The sequence below is a fragment of the Periplaneta americana genome, chromosome 2, assembly GCF_040183065.1.
Source record: "Periplaneta americana isolate PAMFEO1 chromosome 2, P.americana_PAMFEO1_priV1, whole genome shotgun sequence".
Lineage (NCBI taxonomy): Eukaryota > Metazoa > Arthropoda > Insecta > Blattodea > Blattidae > Periplaneta > Periplaneta americana.
The window spans coordinates 173,819,193-173,831,862 of record NC_091118.1 but is presented as its reverse complement, the minus strand read 5'-3'; the positions used below and the strand labels follow the sequence as shown (position 1 = coordinate 173,831,862).

General features: G+C 36.9%; 1 protein-coding gene across 5 annotated transcripts in view; it reads left to right on the top strand.

Moving 5' to 3' along the window:
- The first annotated feature begins 2,554 nt into the window (after nucleotides 1-2,554).
- The window catches only part of LOC138694839 (E3 ubiquitin-protein ligase Topors-like), a 43,533-nt gene continuing 33,417 nt past the window's right edge, over nucleotides 2,555-12,670 (top strand). Inside the window, exons 1-2 of one of the 5 annotated variants that reach the window (XM_069818959.1) lie at nucleotides 2,555-3,137; nucleotides 9,637-9,903. In XM_069818959.1, coding sequence (XP_069675060.1) covers nucleotides 9,646-9,903 — 258 coding nt within the window. In that variant the 5' untranslated portion in view covers nucleotides 2,555-3,137; nucleotides 9,637-9,645. Of the gene's footprint in view, nucleotides 3,138-4,373; nucleotides 4,667-9,636; nucleotides 9,904-12,670 lie in introns of those variants that run through there. The other 4 variants (XM_069818956.1, XM_069818955.1, XM_069818958.1 and 1 more) reach the window with 4 other exon arrangements.

Genomic DNA, 12,670 nt, shown 5'->3' with positions numbered 1-12,670 from the left:
TGGCCGCCTCGTATAGTTGTCACGCTCAACATATATTAAAACAAGAACTGACAATTATTACGTGTTGCATTAATCTATACTAATAATACATCTGTAGCCGAAATTTTTCTGGTAATTTTCGATTTTCCAAAAATAATTTATCCTAACATATATAATTAACCACCCTGAAATCGAAAATCGCTTTTTTGAAATTTTTGTTTGTATGTCTGTCTGTCTGTCTGTCTGTATGTTTGTTACCTTTTCACGCGATAATGGCTGAACGGATTTATATGAAAATTGGTAGGCCTATATAAATTAAGTTCGTTGTAACTTACATTTTAGGCTATATGGCATTCAAAATACGTTATTTAAAAGGGAGGTTATAAGGGGGTCTGAATTAAATAAATCGAAATATCTCGCTTATTATTGATTTTTGTGAAAAATGTTACATAACAAAAGTTTCTTCAAAAATAATTTTCGATAAGTTTTATTCCTTGAAAAATTTTGATAGGGCTGATATTTAATGAGATAAATGAGTTTTAAAATTAAAATAACTGTCATCTAAGGCCGTGTAATGAATTATAAAACAAATGACTTCGTCTATAAGGGGCCTTGGACAGCAACAATCGAGAGCTATGAAATATAGCCTATAGAGAATGTTTCTGTGTTTGTATGAAGTAATATCGGAAGCTAAATTAACCGATTTGTATAATTAATTATTATTTCACCATTGGAAAGTGTAGTTTCTCTAGATGGACATAATGCTATAATGTTATTACAGTAACTTCTGATATAATATAATATAATATAATATAATATAATATAATATAATATAATATAATATAATATAATATAATATAATATGTAATATTATATTATATAATTTAAGTTATTTGAAGGGTTCAGAACCATAGTGGACCAAGCGCCATTTACTGAATACGTAGAAAACAAGGGTTAAAATTAAGTTATTACCATAATTCAATGGAAACCTATAACAAGTAAAATAAAATATACACATTAAATCTAAATGATGTCAATGTTCATTAAACTATGGTTGCATGTAATAAAAATTAAGAAACATGTTAAAGGAATTGTCATTGCACCAAATGAGTGTCTCTGGACCAAAATGATCGCATTTTAATTATTTGGATGCAATTTAAATTAAGTAACATATTAATCGATTTATCCTTCTATCAAACACGAATGTTCCCTGGATCAAATGTCCTATTTTAATTATGTAATTTCTTTATATTTATTTCTAACGGGTGCAGCGGAGCGCACGGGTACGGCTAGTAATAAATAAAATAGGCTACGGTATCTTTACTTTAAGCACCTAAAGAAAATAAAATGTCCCAGGCTGGGACAAATTAATACCTTGATACCAGCCCTGAGAATGGCCTGCAAGGTCACTAGATCTCTCTCTCTCCACTTGATTACTTTTTATGGCGATTTTTGAAAAGTAGAGTCTTCGTTACTGTACGAGGCCTGCTAATATGGGAGAGTTAAACATGAGTATTAGAAAAGAATACATAGATATACCATCAGCAGTGATTGAAAATGTTCAACAAGAATTCACTCTTCGCCTTAGCCATTGCCAGATTGAATAATTTCAAGGGAAAAATTGTTGCGGGGCTGGGTATCGATTCCGGGACCCATCGCTTAGCGTATGAATGCTCTACCGACTGAGCTACCCCAGGAAGCATACACGACACCGTCACAATTCTTCCCTTTATATCCACACAACTGAAATGGGCTGACCAGATGCCAGAAATCCAACTTTGAGTGCACACAATACTGTGTGACTTTCTGTTAACGTACCTACAGTAACTAATATAATATATTGAGTTGTGTGGATATAAAGGGAAGAATTGTGACGGTGTCGTGTATGGTTCCTGGGGTAGATCAATCGGTAGAGCATTAGTGCGCCAAGCGAAGGGTCCCGGGATCGATACCCGGTCCCTGAACAATTTTTCCCTTGAAATTATTCAAGCCTGCTCCTGCTTTACAGGGAGCTTCTACCTGAAAGTCAGATTGTTAATAGGGAGCATTTTGAACACCTTATTTAGTAATGAGAATTTAATCTGTTGCAGTAGTTGTACAGACTGTGGAAAAAATACATTAAACAAGCCAACAATGAAATTGTTCCCATAGCAACCAAACCTTTTGTTCGAAACAAATGAAACTAAATAAATAACTAAATAAGAAAAAAAAATGAAAAAGTAATATGTTGCAATTTAAACATGTCGATGATGTCACCTCTGTGTAAATTTTGTTTCTTTTTTGTAAAATTTTCCTTTCAAAACTATTAAATTTGAAGTGTCCGATCATTTAAAAAAATGAGTTAATTTTTAATTTTATTTGCATTCTTCCTTTACTTATGAAAAACCTTGTATAAATCTCTAATGTTTTTAATTATAGTTAATAGATGATATTCATCTATGGTTAGAGCCAGAGCCATCTATGTTAGAGCTTGTTGAACGTAAACGCTAGAGCTGACATCTTCCGGTTTTGTCAATGAACTAATCAATTTTACATTTTACATGCAATCTTAATGAAAGCGAAAATTTTACAAAAACAAGATACAGAGATTGAGTGTTATTCTATTCGTTCTGCGGATGCATCTACACAGCTTGTTAATTATTACTACTGGGAAAACAGAAGGAAAATGGATCAACTTCTACACGTCTATTCCTCGAGCATTATAAGCAACTACATAACATGAAATATAATCTATGACCTCGATAAGTCCACAAAGTCCGCCCGATGGCGACATCTATTTGCTTGAATTTAATTTTCGTCCATTGCAATAAATGGCGACTTTCGGCTGACAGAAAGACATCGTTTTTTATTTAGTGGTCATTTACTTCGTACAAAAAAATTAATCATAGTGATACTGCAGTTTTATTATATCACGAGCATAACTGGAACTAATTAAAGTAATATGTAGTGATTTTTAAGTATATATTGATTTGCAGTGAAGGGATGTAGTTTGTCACTGGTAATGGTAGTTTTCGTATCCACCGTTGCATCTTGGAACGATCTAAATACGGGAAGATTTCATATCATATAGGAGTGAGTGGTGCTTGAAGAACATTACGTAATATTTCAAATATATAAGTGTCTAAGAATTATCAAAACTAATAGTGCAGTTAAGGAAGGTAAGAAACGTATTATCACCTATTCATTACTCTGAATTTCTTTGTTTTATATTAATTACCGAAGCTTTTACATCTTAATTGAGTACAGTTATGTGAACTAGGCCTAGTTTTTTTCTGGAAGGAAATTTGTACAATAAATTTGTCTTAAGTTGGTTAGGGATGCAATAATATTTATGTGAGAGAAAAAATGATTACCGTACCCGTGCCTTTTTACGGATTGGGCCAACATTATTCTGGATAAATTTCACATTTTCATTGTGGAGTAAAACACTTACTGTATGTAAAACGGTTAACATGGCAGAAGTTGTTTCTGTAATTATATAGAAATATAGCCTATTATTATAATTTATATAAAATTAAAGGGGTATTGCGAATAATTATTTTATGTCCTGCAGCCAGCACTTTGAAGTTTGAATATGGCCAGCTGTTTAATTTGAAAACAAACTAATAAAACTTAGATGCGTATATTTTAAATGGTAGACTAATGGGTTCAAAATAATTTCAACTTACGGTACGAACGTCTTTCTCTCAGGTTGTTAGCTCTTAATTATTTTGCAACAAATGTAGGCTAAATTTCAGAACACGGATTCCTTCCTTTCCCTCTTACTTCAAAATTCCAACCCTGTGCACATAAAATAAATTATTGGCACTGAAAACTGCCTTTTCGTAAGCATAATGATGCGCATTCGAAAAACGCAGACAAATCTGCTCTTTTTAGTTTTTCAAGATATAAGTTAATTGTCAATGAGGAATCCGTATACTGAAATTTTCCCAGCTGTAGTGTTTCGGTAGAAAACGTTGGTCAATATGGCAGACACCATCGAAAATCAGTGAGAGGTTAGATTTGATTTGTCCAGGCCTTTTGTATGCCCACCAAAAAACGTATATGCAAGGCATACTGTACCAAAAACATTATCAAACCAAACCTAACCTGTGACTGATGTCAGTCATTAACCAACGCTTTCTACCAAATTACCAATTAAACTGAAACGAAACATTGTGTAGGCTAGGTCTAGTTACTTAAAAGATATCAAATTAAACTTTGAACGGTTCGGGCGAATCTGGCTATCTGGAACCTCAGTTCCTTGGTTTTTTTTATGGCTTATAGTTTCGGTAAATTATTAAGATATAGCACTAACATGAGCTGTTGCCAAGAAGTCAAAATGAGGATAGCAATGGCTAAGGAAACTTTTAATAGAAAAGGAGCATTTTCTGCCTACCTCTGGAAAAACAACTAAGAAAGAGACTAGTGAAGTGTTATGTATGGAGTGTGACATTGTATGGGGAGAAGCATGGACATTACGACGAAGTGATTAGAAGCATTTGAAATGTGGATATGGAGAAGAATGGAACGTGTGAAGTGGACAGAGAGAATAAGAAATGAAGCTGTGTTGGAAAGAGTGAGTGAAGAAAGAATGATGCTGAAACTGATCAGAAAGAGGAAAAGGAATTGGTTGGGACACTGGCTGAGAAGAAACTGCCTACTGAAGGATGCACTGGAAGGAACGGTGAACAGGAGAAGAGTTCAGGTTAGAAGGAGGTATCAGATCATAGACGACATTAAGATATATGGGTCATATGAGGAAACGAAGAGGAAGGAAAGATTGGAGAAAATTTGCTTTGCAGTGAAAGATCTGCCCTTGGGCAGAAAGCTAAATGAATGAGGCTATATTGTTGATGTCAGTATGACAATGTTGCTGAATACTTTTTCAAAGATGCACTCATGATATTACTAGGCCCAACTTACATAGATAATATTCTTGAAGGCAATAAATGTCTGATTGCCTGAAGGAAAATGCCCAGAAACAAAAATGTTGTTGTTGTTTTTGTTGTCGTCGTCTAGTGCCTTGCATTTGGCAATGAAGCCATTAGCAGTCGTGCTTTCCAAAACTTTTGAACTGTAGTTTCTTCTGATCTTAATGCTTCACAGGTCTGCAAGTGGTCTTCATTCATTTCTGCTGGATCGTTACACAGGACACATATGGGTGAAGCTGAGATACCTATTCTGTAGAGATGACTTGCTAGACAGTCATGATTTGTCAATAGTCTGAAGGCTGCATCTGCTGTTTTCCTTGGTCTCTGGGGATTATATCTGGGTTGGAAAGTAGTGTAATCCATTTTTTGTCTTTAGCATTTGATTCTATTTCTTGTAGGTATGAATGAGAAAATTTTGTAGTGATCAAGCGTTTTATTGAGGAATATGAGAAATTAAATTTAGATTTTTGTTTTATTGTTGTGCCTTTCTTGGCAAGTGTGTCTGCGGTTTCATTCCCCATGACTCCACAGTGTGCTGGAATCCATTGGAGACAGACAATCTTATTACATTTTTGGAGTTGTGTCAACATTTTATAGCATTCCCTTATTTTTGTTGACTTCTTTGTAGCATTTGAACATATTCCTTGAATTGCAGCTTTAGAATCTGAAAGAATTACTGTCTTGTTATATTTATTTAAGGGAAGATTTAATAATTGTCGGAGAGCAGTGTATATAGCCTCTATTTCACCATCATAATTTATTGTGTCTCTGCCAACAGAATGATAAAAGGAAAAATGTGTACATGTAACTCCAGCTCCAGTAATGTTTTCTGTGGTTGATCCATCAGTATATATGTGTAGCCATTCTTCTGTAGGGTATCTAGTATTGATCGTTTCCAGTGTTAGAAGTTTTTGTATTTCTTTTGGTGTGTTCAAAAAAAAATATTCAAAGGCTAAATTAATTAAAAGCGACAAAGAGGAATATAATTTGGAAAAAATGCCCAACAATTTTAAAGACTAAAGCAGAAATGTCCTCATTCCCAAAGAATTGGGTCATTAGACTTCCAAATTATGGAAAGAAATGTCTAGAAAACAATATTTAAAATTGAAGAATTACAGTAATTATAGTAAAGGAACCATTTGTGGGCATTTCAACAAACATTGCCTTTATTTTAAAAATTACACTATAGGTCAGGGATGGTAAACACATAAATAGAGCAGTCTGTATAACAGCAACTAAGGTAAGGGGAGAGGCTAAGCGCTCTGAGAGCAGCTGTTTTCTGGCCCTGCTATAGGTACTTACTTGTAATGTATGTACACTTAGCGGCAAAAAGAATGGGCCGACTCTTGGTCGATAGAAATGTTAAGTTCTATCGCGCGGTTCACTCGTGTAAACATAACCCACTGCAAGGCATTGCTGTTGTGTCTCTTCATTGAAAGTCGTCCGTCTATAATGTAGTAAACCTTATGAGCAGTGTGTGGCCCAGTGGTAAGAAGTCTGACATCCATACCAGAAGTTGTGAGTTCACCTCCCGGTACGGTAAAATTATTATTTTTTTATTTTAACTTTTACTTAATTTATTAGTTTAAATGTGGAATGGCATTTGTTAACAAACTTCGTTATGCCTGCCTTGTAAAAATATTATTGCCTATCACCTGTGGGCTATTAATAGGTGAGACCTGGCCTGTATAAACAAAAATACTTGTTTCACATCCTAAAAAACCGGACTCATATCAAACACAAATAAATAAGTAAATTAAAAAAACAAACAATTTTTCAATATATTAACAAAACAAGGCCTGTGATGGGACTAGTATCTTTTCCACAAACCACCTGCGTCAACAGGTCTAAATTCTTGGCCATCTCCTCCCACGCATCTAGAACTCTGTCCCACAATTCCTCAGGTGTCCGAACGGGTGGTTGTTCTGCCCATTTAGAGCGTAGGATCCTTTTTGACTGCAGCCCACAAATTTTGAATCTGATTCATATCTGGTGAATTTGGAGGCCAGTCGAGTGGGTCGACATCACGCCTCCTCGTAAACCATCTTTGAATCCGGTTGGCGGTGTGTATGGGATGATTATCCTGCTGGAAGAAAAGTGTTCCTTCTGGATATCGTTTTCCGTTGTATTAACAGATAGCAGTATTGCCTGAAAAAGGAGGGAGGTTTATTATTTATTAGAGTTTGGGCGTATTCTAAGAGATATCGCTACATAATTATAGCTTTGCGAGACACATATGATGGCAAATTTGTAATTAAAAAAAGAAGATTGGGGGAGATTCGAACCTTGAGCTACTACTATCAACTTGTTCAATAGACCAATGCTGTAACGACTTACGCTCCTGTGACTTGTTAATATCAGTTCGGCATAATACGTGGTTTTCCTGTACATATTCGCTCCGGTTGATTTTGTATTTATCAATTTTATTAATATTTCACTCTTCAAGGGCCCTGGTGTATCTAGAATCAACCTGCCATTCGATTTTATTGCATATTTCAGACTCTTAAACAAAATACAGCAAATTTAAATGGTTTAATATGTGTTACCTAGTGAACTACGGCTTTGACGAGACGAGCATGCGCAATATTATGTCTCTGGAACTTAGAAATTGTCGGCCGGCCCATTCTTTTTGCCGCTAAGTGTACATAGATCTGATTTATTATATAATTACTTATTCGACAGAAATTTGTGTTAGTTTTAACGAAGAAAATAAAAACAGGTATATCGATGGCCCAGAACCAGACTGTTCCAAGTCTATTTTACTAATTTTTTTTTTTTCAAGAGAGCTGTTTTAAGCTCCTGACATTCAAAGCTTCATGAAATAATTTGGAATAGCTTCATAGCAACCTTATGGAGAGGAATATTTACAATGTTGTTTGATTCATATATGCAGACAAGAACTGGAACACAATGAAATACGGATTTCTTTCTTATAAAAAGTTGGACTTAGAACAGTCTGGTTCTCAGCCATCGATATATTGGGTATGAAACACAGACGTTAGGTCTTTTTTATAATGTCCATTTTATTATGTCCGTAAATATATGTCCAATGAAGTATATATCCACTTTATTTTAGTCCAATTGCACAAATTTTATGTCCACATTTTTCGTCCACTACATGACTGTATAATACATTATGTCCATCTACAAATTTACTTCAATTCCCTACTCAATCTCTTCTGCCTGTTCATCTTCATACAGCTTCAGATGATAACTAACAGCTTTGAGGTAAATTCTGATATGTCCTTCGTATTAGTGGTAGTAATTCCAAACAATCTCTTCTACTCGACTTAAATTTTGTAGATACGATCTTTTAGTTGGGTTTCGCACATTCAAATGCCCACTAAGCATTTGGATTATTACAATTTCATTATTCCTTTGGTCTTTCTTGATAAATTCCAAGAATTTCCAGACTGACGCGTGATGTGTGACGGTGTTTTTCTGAAAGCGGTTGTGCCAGCCCTCGACTAATGAGTTGTTCGATGTTGTCCTGCCAGAACCTGATTATATAAAGTGTTCCATACTTCAGGTACAAATATAGGCATTGCTCTTCTTCCTCGAGCAGGTGTTCCTCACATGTAAGTTCTTTCCTTGTAGCCTACAGTGCTAAATCCATTACGTCAGGCTCAATATAATTTATAAAGCTATCAAAAACAGCCTGAACATCTTCCAGTGGTACAAAGTTAATTGACATTAGTTGTCAAATGTCATTTCTTATACGGTTATCTTGTCGATCAGTATATTTATTTTTCAAGCCCATGCTAACAACATTTCTCCAGGTAGACTGGCAAAAGTGAAAAGACACACTTTGATAGCAGCCAACTCAAAGTCCATAAGAATCGAATATAGTGCTAAATTCAGGTTACTTTCTCCAGCTTTCAATTTAAGGTTGTGAAATATAATTCAGTAAGACACAATAAACTAAGGGAAACACTTGTCTAATTGATAAAAAATGGTTGGAACAGACAAACGTACCGTCAGCATAATGGGGTAGGGTGGCCAGTTCCTTTCCCCCTCCATTGCATACATTGCCGATTGCCTACATGTTACATTAATCAGACTTCAGATGTATGCAAACAATTGTTTTTCCTCTGACACATATCGTCAAGTGAGATGTACTGCCTGATAATAGAGGTACATATCAGCCAGAACGTCAGTCAGAGGATATGTAATTGTTATAAACTACTTTATTCTTGACTTTAGATTAAGTAAATATGAAATTATAATGCCTTTGAAATTGTACTATATAAATATGATTTCTCATTAAGAGTTCTGGCACATATGATTAAATTGAATTTCATTACCATGGAAATCATTAGAAAGCACAATAATAATGAAATTGTTTTCTATTAACTGCAGTTCAGCTTTCTTGTATTTAGTCGTATGGACAAAATTCTAAGTGGATTTTAGGAAAAATTGATAAAAAAATGTGGGCCAAATAAAATGGCTAAAATATTTATCAGCCTATGATTAATATTAATGGACAATAATGAAAATTGACATCCTTTATGGACAAAACATAGTGGACGAAATGTCTGTATACCAATACATATAATTGTTTATAATATAAAGTGGACAAACTGACCTGGAACGCCCATTATGTCCTGGCTTAGTTGCCTCATGAATGATGCCTTATTGGTGTTATTTATGAGGTTTCAACCAGTCTTTGGACTGCTAACTAAACATAATATCTGAATATTATTCATGTGATGTAACCATATTTTTTGTATTCTGTTATATAAAGATTTACATCATGGAGCCGGTTAGGTGCCCGACACCACCTCTCGCGGCAGTTGCGGGGCCTAGTCCCAAGTCTCCACTTGAAGATAGACCACCTTCTCCAAGAAACAACCTCCCAGAGGAAAGTGAGAAATCTGTCACTCCTACAAATGACCGCACCGCTTCTCCAGAGCCAAACTGTGCCATCTGCCTGGGGAAGTCGCAGAATAAATCATTTACTGACAGCTGTCTGCATCAATTTTGCTTCAATTGTCTGCTGGAGTGGTCAAAGGTGAGAAATGCTGTAAAAATTAGCTTTTTTTTTTTTTACTTATATTGTTGTTTTCTAATGCCAGGCATTTAACAATAAAGTAATTACCACATGATTGGTTATTTTAAAGACAATCTCTTAGCTTTTCTCTTTCGTTGTCTTCTCTTATTTATATTATTTTTTTGCTTCTCCTTCTCTCTTCACCTTGTGTCATTTCGACTTTTATTTCCACTTTTGACAGTTCCTTATCTTATTATGCTACTACTACTGTTGCTAATTTAATTTCTCATATTACAACTACTTCTGCTGCCAACTTTGAACATCCTAACCAAAATGGTATTTCATAAAAAAAAATTGTTGTGCATTACTTTCCAGCCCTCCATCGTAATAATAGTGCTAGTTTCAATAATATAATAATAATAATAATAATAATAATAATAATAATAATAAGAGGGTAGAAAAGTAATGTACAGCAATTTATTTTGGCAACATATTTAATAGGTAAGCAAAATGAAATAATGTGCACGAAAGCTACAGGTTTTACCTGTTTTCCGACATAGGAACCAAGTCTCTCGACACATGTCTCTCATTGTGACACCAGATTCAGTACATCTCAATCATAGAACTACGTTTTCTGGAATGTAGGCTTTCACGACCAGTGTTGATAGGATGCGTATTTTCTGGGCTAGAGGGCCGTGGTCTGTCGGTGTTACAACCAAATGTTTCGTCCACTACTCCGGTGGACATCTTCAGTGGCGTGGTACACGTGTGCGGAGAGATCTGCTGTGTGTATCAGGAACTGGCATTGAGACTGGTAGCACGTCGATATTTAAGGTGTGGGGCTCTTGTTGCTTGTCGTTGCCGCTGCGGTTCGCACTAGTGGCTTCGGTGTTCTGATTGTTTGTGGTAGTGTCTAATTGTCAGAGAAAGGGTTTGATGTGTGTGCTTCTGAGGGCCAGATACCAAGCTTTGTTAACCTTGAGTCCTTCCTCCTTACGGTTAAAGTTGTTTTTGTGTTTATGAATCTCAATAGCTTCCCGATATTACCTGGCATAGAAGTGTGGCATACTGCTTAGGATGTCTGTATCCTGGAACCTGATGTTGTGATCCCCATCATTATAAGCATGCTCAGCTGCAGCTGACTTGTCCACGTAACCTAGATGGCAGTTCCTTCTATGCTCGGTGATTTGGGTCTTGAAGCTACGCTGTGTTGTACCTATGTACACTGACCCACAGGAACACGGGATTCTATATACTCCAGTTGATGAAAGTCAGTCACGTTTGTCCTTGACAGACCGTAAGCAGTTACGAGTCTGCCTAGTAGGAGTGAAAATTGTTTCCACGTTGTGTTGTAGTATCTTGCTGATCCGGTCTGTAACTTGTCTGTAGTATGGAAGAAAAACCGTGCCTCTCTTGGTTTGGCCTTGTCTCGGATCAGTTGGTGTTTGCCATCTTGGTTTTAAGGCTCTTAATTTTTGCTGTGGAGTAGCCATTGGCCTCCAGTGTAGACATGAGGTGGCCAATTTCCTGTTTTAGATCTTGTGGATTGGAGACCCGATTGGCCTGGTCGAAGAGAGTTTTCATCATCGCCCGTTTCTGCCTGGGGTGGTGGTTTGAGTCGTTGTGAAGATATGTCAGTGTGGGTGGGTTTCCTGTAGACTTTGTGACCGAGAGAACCATTCTCCTTCTTGTAGACCATAACATCAAGGAAGGGTAACTGACCATCCTTCTCTGTCTCCATGGTGAACTGAATCTGCGTGTGGTGGCTGTTCAGATGGATTAGGAAGTTCTCGAGGGCTTGTCTTCCATGGTTCCAGATGACGAAAGTATCGTCCATGTATCTGAACCAACAGGCAGGCTTAAGTGCCGCAGACTCCAAGGTCACCTCCTCAAAGGATTCCATGTAGAAATTAGCCACTACAGGACTGAGCGGTCTCCCCATGGCCGAATCACCGAGCATAGAAGGAACTGCCGTCTAGGTTACGTGGACAAGTCAACTGTAGCCGAGCATGCTTATAATGATGTGGATCACAACATCAGGTTCCAGGACACAGACATCCTAAGCAGTACACCACACTTCTATGCCAGGTTACATCGGGAAGCTATTGAGATTCATAAACACAAAAACAACTTTAACCGTAAGGTCAACAAAGCTTGGTATCTGGCCCTCAGAAGCACACACATCAAACCCTTTCTCCGACAATTAGACACTACCACAAACAATCAGAACACCGAAGCCACTAGTGCGGACTGCGGCGGCAACGACAAGCAACAACAGCCCCACACCTTAAATATCGACGTGCTACCAGTCTCAATGCCAGTTCCTGATACACACAGCAGATCTCTCCGCACATGTGTACCACGCCACTGAAGATGTCCACCGGAGTAGTGGACGAAACGTTTGGTTGTAACACCGACAGACCATGGCCCTCTAGCCCGGAAAATACGCATCCTACGTTTTCTGGGCTTATAAACAGTCTGTATATGACTGATTTCACTTCATCATCCAAATCGAAGCATTGGCCTCCTAGAAATTTCTTCATTGGTCTGAAAAGGTGGAAATCAGATGGTACGAGATCTGGGCTGTAGAATGAGTGACTGCTGTCTCAGTGCCTCTGACATTGAGTGGTGTTGCAGTGGTTACTGATTGGCCGGAATGTGCTTCGTCGGCAGTCCTCTTTGAAGAACCTACACCACCTGGAGATGTTACTATGGCCCAGACAATCAGCACCATACAACTCCAACATTTCTCTTTGGATTTCACTCGGACTTTTTCGTTTTGCCCACA